The sequence below is a fragment of the Diadema antillarum genome, unplaced genomic scaffold, assembly GCF_040938485.1.
Source record: "Diadema antillarum isolate AM-2024a unplaced genomic scaffold, OU_Dant_1.0 seq00000320_RagTag, whole genome shotgun sequence".
In the NCBI taxonomy this organism is placed as follows: domain Eukaryota; kingdom Metazoa; phylum Echinodermata; class Echinoidea; order Diadematoida; family Diadematidae; genus Diadema; species Diadema antillarum.
In genome coordinates this window covers 544,384-553,057 of record NW_027271339.1, presented here as the reverse complement: position 1 = coordinate 553,057, position 8,674 = coordinate 544,384, and the positions used below count along the sequence as shown (strand labels likewise).

The window sequence follows — 8,674 nt, the reverse complement described above, 5'->3', positions numbered from 1 at the left end:
TGGAGTCATTCCCACTGGTATGTATTTACAAAATGCTGCAGACTAAAGTCTATATTGATTTATCATTATCACTCTTTAAACTTATTCCTCTCCTAGTCAAGTTCACACCCTTATAGTTGGCGTATTGTCGTATTGTGCTTATCAACTGACCAGTTAAAAAGTTCATGTTTGCCTAAAATATGATGTTATGTATGGCAAGTTTTAGTTTACATGCAACATGACGTAATACCATGTATGTATGGAAATATTCATTAAGGTTGCAAGTGCGATTGTATAGTATCGTATTCAAATAAAAATACACAATCTTTAATCACGTGTATTTCTTTCATTTTTTAAAGATGTTTCAAAATGCATCCATTGAATGCTACCCATTACTCTTTTAGCAAAATAAGATTATCTTGGAGTAGGAGTCTATACAGGCTCAATCACAAGGATGCAGTGTCAGTAAATAATATTTTCGACATTCTCTATTTAATTTCTTAAATAATCTGTTTATTTTTACTATCTTATCTTTCGTAACCATCTTTGTTGTTGTTTTTAAGATCCAGAAGGGTCTTCTGAACCCATCTCGGTCAAAAGCACGCCATCTCCGACCCAGAAAAGGAAAAAGAGGAAGAGTGAAGACTTCTTTGATGTGTGGCAGCAGTGGCTGCGTATGGAAGAAGAGCGCCTTGAAGTTGAGCGGGAAAGACTTTCAATAGAAAGAGAACGACTAGAGCTGGAGCGATACCGAGTCAGGCTGGAGGAGAGAAGACTCGGGTATAATATCCTATTGCATTCTTTAGAATTATATAAGGTGTACATAAAAATGGGAATTTTTTATATTAAAGAAATGATCAAGAGCAAACACAATACATAATGTAAACTCAGAGTATGATAAGGTAGTCAGTCCTTTTAATGTATTGCTACCTTTGTCTCATCCAAACTTTTACTGCATTACAACAGGCTAACATAACAACATAATTTGCGATGAAGAGGAAAATACATCATCAGGATGTATTTCGTCATTTTGGAAATTATTCTTCACGTTTCCAAAGAGCTACTTTCAGTTTTGATATATACAGGAAATGGAGCTCATATCAGACATTTACATCATTTTTACGACTTTGTTGTAGACAATATTCTCATTGATATCTTTTAACAGAATTGGTGATTCGCTGCCGTGTTCGTCAAATGGGTTCGGACAGATGTAAGACAACCGCATGCTGTAGGCCCAACGTCAAGAAATGGACGCAGTGTATTCATTCTTTTCATTAAACATGAATCGCACCCATATAGAAGAATCTGAATGTGTCACTTGTCTTGTGTTATTATAAAAACTGACGCTTGTTGTAAATTGGCACTGTTATCATGTACGCATGTAGATACAAGTATGCATACATGCATTTCAGATAATAATAGCATCAATGATTATTTAATCTTGAGGTTCACCAGGTTAGAAAACATAATGATTTAATGCGCAGTATGTTTGTTTGGAATTACAACGTTTATACATTTAAATGTCTTCATACTTTCACATTCAAAATTGACATTTTGAATTAACTAATTAAACCATTTTTAGCACAATATGAAAATATCACTCCGTTACAATCCCAACCCCCTCACCCCAAAAAAGTCTTCTGTAGTCAAGATATTACTATATGTCAATACACTGACTAAAATCTGTACCTATGGAAGCATTGCATTCAAACAAGTACGTCAACGAGAGATGGATATCATATAACCACAAACAATGAGATGTCGATGAGTTAAATGATAATTAACGTGTGAACCAAGTCTGAACGAGTGCATTTCGCACATCGAGTCCTTCGCGGTGGTTGTTGTTGGCTTGGTATGGCTGATGGTGTTGCTCTTCTCGGTCTTCCAGGCCGGCGTGATTCTCCTGCGCGTCTTCTGGCAAAGGAATGTTCCTTTCCAGGCAAAGATTGTGAAGTAGGCAACAGGCCATGATAATTTTGCATACTCTGAAATATGGAAGAGTGAACATGAATTACTTTAATTGAAAATTAAAACGAATAAAAACAAATGTACACACACACGAACAAAAATACAAACACGTAGTTATTATCATCTCAACATGTGCAATAATATATATAATATACAAGATATAGCAATAATAATTTCACAATAGAGGAATGCATCAAATGCCAATTGCCTTGATTTCAATTCAAAACTCGAATTTTGGGGGGCCTTCCCCTTCATCAGGGATGACAGTGCGAATCATACCGTCATCCCTGACGAAGGGGGAAGCCCCGAAAATTCGGATTTTGAATTAAAATGAAAGCATTTTGTAGTTAATGCATTCCTCTTTTGTGACATTATTATTGCTATTTCTAGTTTTATCAATACGCGGAGCAACTACAATATATTCTAAAAATAATATATATATATATATATATATATTATATTATATATTATATATTATATATCATATATTATATATTACATATTATATATTATATATTACATAAGTATTATGACATATTTTATATTATATATTACATATTTTATATTGTATACTACATATTATATATATAATATGAGTCTCAATTATACTATACACCATCTGTAAATCCTATACTGACGAAGGCCCGAGGCAGATTGAAAATTTTGTGAACAAAAATTAACCTTCCAGTTGGATCTAGAGATGACGTTTTTGAGACTCATTCTTCTTATGATTATAACATTCGTCGAAGTCCAAACACGGAGAAAATTCCAATAATATGTAATATATATATATATATATATATGTAATATATATATATATATATATATAATATACATTTTTTTTAATCATGTCACTTTACTTTCGACCCTTCTTTTACTGTATTTCTTTCTCTTATCGCTATTGTTATCTGTCTTTTTCTAATAGTTTTATCCTTTTTTATAATCTTAATTATTTTCATTTTTACCTCCCTTTTTTTCTTCATTTTCCTTTATTTCATTTTCTTTTTGTAGACCGGATTGCCCATTATAACCTTTCTGATTGATATAACTTTTTTCCTCTTTTTCATAATAATGATCACTGCTTAACAGATGAACTACATACAATGCATTCCAATATAGATCTACATTACACGCAGAATGATCAACACATAACACTTATTGCTTCGAGGCTCTGTTTTCTTTTTTTTTTCATTTACTCGGCGATTAAGAGCAAGTTGTGAATTACTTGCACAATAGGCAAAGCGACTACATTCTTCATTTGAATGCCTCTGTAAAGTTTTCATATTATGACGGGGCAAGTAGTAAAAGGCAATCATTTTTATTGCACTGTATCAGATTACTAAAGTTACTCCTGACTACGATCACTTTTGAAGTACACAATATCAAAGTGTTCATTTACCAGTTTTATCAATAACAAACGCATGATTGAAAGAGGAAACTTGCGTTCAAATCGTATGTTAATGTTTTTTTTTAAGTGTTATATCTTTCTATAAAACGTGACAAAATTCATGCAGATTGGCATATCGTATAAGCAACTATTGTAAGTCTCTATTCATTATTATTAGGACATGAAGACATTCGAGTTCACCATTCCATTGCGTTATTGGATTTAATGTCTTGTTAAAGAGCAATTCATTAATCTCAAAACTGACGATACCTCACCTGTTCACTGGGTAGCAGAGAACTCCTCCGGAGTCATCAAGGCAGCGGAAGCGTGCCTTCAAAACGCCGAACGCTCTTTCCACACACACTCTGGTGTGGACAAGGCTTCTGTTATACCTCTCCTCCGAGTCGTTTTGTGGCCGCAAGATTGGCGTAAGAAGCCACGGCTGGAGGGGGTAGCCACTATCCCCTATATGTATTTGACATGGAATTGAAATAGAAATTGCATTCATTCATTTTCATATGACGTAATTGGACAAATATACAATACGAAACTAAAAGGATCGTAATGTCAAACGTGTTTCTGTAGAATTACAACAGAGAACATTTATACAAACAATGTATTTCTATTCTCTCATATTTTCCACTGCATGAATATGTTTCAACAAAAGTCGTTAATCATTCTTCTCAATATGATGTATGAGTGTGTACACCAAAATATACGGTTATTATTAAAATCTAATCTATTTGACTATACATTTTCTTTTATAGAAGGACTATAACTTTCAGAAGTGCATTATCCGTATTTTAAGTGAGGTCGGCAGTAATTACTTTCCTTATATCTATTTAATAGACTGAAATCCTCACCGAGAAGCCAACCAGAAGGCATTCGTCCCTCTCTGAACTCGTCGTTGAGACGGCAGTTATCCCAGATGTACGAGTCGTGGGTAGACCCCGGCCACCTTGCAACAACGTTCAAAAAGTGGAGATCCGAATCTACCACCGCTTGGACATTCATGGTATGTCTGCCCTTCCGGTTGACATACGCATGTTCGTTATCCTTCGGCGATCGGATGCCAATATGGGTGCAGTCGATGCACCCAAGGGTGTTCGGCATCCGAGCCATGGCAGCAAATGATGCTTTTTTTGTGGCTGCGTTGCCATGCCGCCAGAAGTTGATGTAGTGACCTGCTCTGTCAGCAAGGGCGTCGGTCACAGCAGCGATGCATCGACTCTGGGAAGGTTGACTGATACCCGTGACGTCCCCCACAACGTTTTGAAAAGTTCCACTCGCCAAGAACCTCAACGTTGTCGCTACCTTATGTTGTGATTGGAAATAAGAGTTATAGAAATGTATAAGCCTTTTTTTTTTTGGGGGGGGGGCACAAAGAAGATTTGTAATAAGATAAATGAAAGTAGCATGAAATAATGTAATGTAAGTGCTTGTAACTGATAGTCGTATAAATTGTCCAGTCTGATTCTTTCACTCATTTTATTTCCATAATAAACCATCATTATATTCTAAAAATTATCCAAGTATCATATCATAAGCAATCTTATACATAATTTCGAATACATTTACGACAATAGACTAATAAGAAAGTGACTGGAGCTTATGCGCTTTACGGTGACGTTGGAGGAGAGAATATGATGGAAATATTTTCAACAGATGTACTGATAGCAAATTATACGGTCTGTCGCTTACAGAAATGAATGATAATAATAATGATAATAATAATAATAGTCAGTCCTTAGAAACGCATAATACCATAAGATTGTCTTTATGCGTGTACAAAATTATTGAAAACTAAATTCATCACATAGAACTGACACCTAGATCTAATTTACTTGCTTGTACTTGTAGGACTACGGTTACTGTTACTACATGTAAAATAAACCTCAGAATAGGGGCCTACATGCATTGATACTTAAATAGAATAAGTCAATAATGGAACAACAAAAGCTTTAAGAAGGCGATAATTGACTTAGAATTAGGGCATACTTTGCGACATAGTTTTAATATTTGGTTAAGTTAACGGTGTTTTAAAAAAAAAATCTATGCATAGTTATGTAGTTTTATTTTCCCTGATATAGGTAGATTATATTACTTTTGTCATTCTTTTCCATGTACACTGTACAATATGTATAAAACACAAACTCGAAAAAAATCATAGACTTACCTGTAATTCAACAGAAAGTGCTCTGTCGCAATGATGCACGAATATATCATCATGTCTTATCTCGTCGCATATGTTAGCAAATTCATTCACCCCGAGACGGTAATTTCTTCGAAATGATGCCTCGGGAATGTTCGCAAGATTGATGCGATTTCTATATCTCCTCTCTTCGCGGCCGAGATAATTCTGCGCTAGAAAGATTGCCGCCATGATGTTAGTATCCTATGTCGCGTACGAAGATAAAACACTCTCCACCCTGTTTTATCTCAGAGGCATATATTTACACGTGGTATGAGTTACAACAAAAGATAAAACAGTTTTCAGAATACCATGTAATCCAATGGGTACATAGATTTGCGCCCACTATTACGCGCGTGCGCATACCCTAAGACAATGGTATGCGCAGGCAAAGAGTGCGCAAGATAAAACACAAGTTACAACAGAAATATCTACCCGTGTGAGCCCTATAGAGTATGCATGTGATATGTACACACAATTCATGGAAAGTATTAATCCCATCTGAACTCTGCTGGTTTATGTTGATCTATTCTGTCAAATCCCTTCCTCTCCCCCCTCCCTCTCCCCACTCTCCTCCATTACCCCTCTCTCTAACTCTGCTTAACTACATTAAATTTGTTATTGCTACGACATTATATTTTTGTGGTACTGGATCTTAGTAGTCGAATTCATGAATGATAAAGTAGTCATTTCACAAAAGTTTACATGACTGTGGTACCTTAATATATTTCTTTGTTTTGGCTAACACTGAAACAGTTCAAAATACATAAAGTTAATCTGTTTGATTGATAAGTCTTTTACAGTCTTTGTAGACAATAAGGTGATGATATAAAGGAAATGATAGAGGAGACATATCTCTACAAGAAATATATATGTATATATATATATATATATACATATATATTTATATATATATATAATTATATGATTATATGATATGATATAATATAATATACGGAGCACCTATGAAAACAAATCGGTGGGAGATGCGCAAAGTTACCCCACCCCTATGGAAACATATAAACACAATGCAGTATAATATACCAATGCGATATACATGTTCTGTGGGTACATGCCTTTAAAAAGTCGTTCCGGCCGTATAGCAAAGACACTTTTATTTTCATGAAACGTAATGGAAATGATAGGGGAGACCTGCTTTTACTAGATTTATATAGTGATTAGGGTACACCTATGAGGAGAAAGGTGTTGGAGGTGCGCAAAGTTACCCCTCCCCTACGGAACGACATAGACAGAATGCAGTATAATATACCAATGCAATATGCAGGTTCTATGGGTACATGCCTATAAAAAGTCGTTGCGACCGTATAGCAAAGAAACATTTATTTTCATGAAATATAATGGAAATGATAGAGGAGACCTTCCTCTACAAGATCTATATAGTGAGTAGGATGTACCTATGAAAAGAAAGTTGTGGGAGGTTCTCAAAGTTACCCCACCCCTATGGCAGCATATAGAAACAACGCAGTAATATCAATGCAAAAGACAATATGTTCTGTGATGGGCACATGCCTTTAAAAAGTCGTAGTTCCGGTCGTATAGCAAAGACACTTTTATTTTCATAAAATACAATGGAAATAATAGAAGAGACATTCTTCTACAATATCTATGTAGTGAATAGGATGCACATATGAACACAAAGCAGTGGGAGGTGCTCAAAGTTACCCCACCCCTATGGTACTATAGAGACACGATGCAGCATATACTGATATACCAAAGCAAAAGACAATATGGGTACATGCCTTTTGAAAAGTCGTTCCCGCCGTATAGCAAAGACTCTTTTATTTTCATGAAATATAATGAAAATGATAGAAGAGACCTTCGTCTACAATATCTATATGGTGATCAGGTTGCACCTACGAAGAAAATGTAGTGGGAGGTGCGCAAACTTACCCCACCCTTAAGGTATTATATACATAGACACAATGCAGTATATGCCAATTCCAAAGACAATATGGGTACATGCCTTTAAAAAGTCGTTCCGTGCGTGTAGCAAAGACACTTTTATTTTCATGAAATATAATAGAAATGATAGAGGCTACCTTCCTCTACAAGATCTATATAGTGAATAGGGTGCATCTATGAAGACAAAGCTGTGGGAGTTGCTCAAAGTTACCCCACCCCTATGGTACTATAGACACAATGCAGTATATACCAATGCTATAAGACAATGTGGGTACACGCCTTTAAAAAGTCGTTCCGGTCATTGAATATAATAGAAATGATAGTGGACACCTTTCTCTACAAGATATATATAGTGATTAGGGTGCACCTATGAAGACAAAGCTGTAGGAGGTGCCGAAACTTACCTCACCTCAATGGTACTATAGGGACACAATGCAGTATTATATACCAAAGACAACGACAATATGGGTACATATTTTTGTTGAAAAGTCGTTCCGGCCGTATAGCAAAGACACTTCTAATATCATGATATATAAGAGAAATGATAGCAAAGACTTTCGTCTACAAGATCTATAGTGAATTGGGTGCTCCTATGAAGATAAAGCTGTAGGAGGTGCGCAAACTTACCCCAACCTTAAGGTACTATATTATACATAGACACAATGCAGTATATGCCAATGCGAAAGACAATATGGGTACATGCCTTTAAAAAGTCGTTCCGGCCGTATAGCAAAGACACTTTTATTTTCATGAAATATAATGGAAAGGATGGAGGAGATGTTCGCCTACAAGATCTTTATAGTTAATAGGGTGCACCTATGAAGACAAAGCTGTGGGAGGTGCGCAAACTATACCCCACCCTTAATGGTGCGTTCCCACTGCCGATCAGATCAACTCGATCAATCCCGATGAAGCTTTTTTTGCCTGGTCGGGCTCGGTCGGCACTGGTATTCGGAGTCGATCTACCTTGATCGGCATTGCTCCTGCTTCCTTCACGATAATTTTGGACATGTCCAAAATATTCGAGTAGGAAGCCCGAACACCAACAGCTCGGGTAGTAATCGAGAAGAGATCGAGCTGATCGGGAATCAGTCGTATAGAAATCTAGTGTGGTCGGGACGGATTTTCCCCCGAGCTCAGTTCCCGATCATATCTCGAGTTATACTCGAATGCTACACGACTGGTTTCAGATCATCTCAATCCAGGATTCATCATTTTCATGAATA

General features: G+C 36.1%; 1 protein-coding gene across 1 annotated transcript; it reads right to left on the bottom strand.

Annotated features, from left to right (window-relative positions):
• Positions 1-1,759: 1,759 nt before the first annotated feature.
• On the bottom strand, positions 1,760-4,447 carry LOC139730538 (putative nuclease HARBI1). Its single transcript, XM_071641394.1, has 3 exons — positions 4,198-4,447; positions 3,610-3,799; positions 1,760-1,964 (listed from the first exon to the last, which is right to left on the bottom strand). The coding sequence occupies exons 1-3, from the start codon at positions 4,445-4,447 to the stop codon at positions 1,760-1,762; spliced, it is 645 nt and encodes a 214-aa protein (XP_071497495.1).
• Positions 4,448-8,674: the final 4,227 nt, after the last annotated feature.

Excerpts from the sequence above, each read along its gene's own strand:
- LOC139730538 (XM_071641394.1), bottom strand. The coding sequence starts at position 4,447 with ATGCCGAACACCCTTGGGTGCATCGACTGCACCCATATTGGCATCCGA. Across the intron at positions 3,800-4,197 it reads GCCTTCTGGTTGGCTTCTCG|GGGATAGTGGCTACCCCCTC; the intron begins GTGAGGATTTCA and ends AAATACATATAG. Across the intron at positions 1,965-3,609 it reads CTCTGCTACCCAGTGAACAG|AGTATGCAAAATTATCATGG; the intron begins GTGAGGTATCGT and ends TCCATATTTCAG.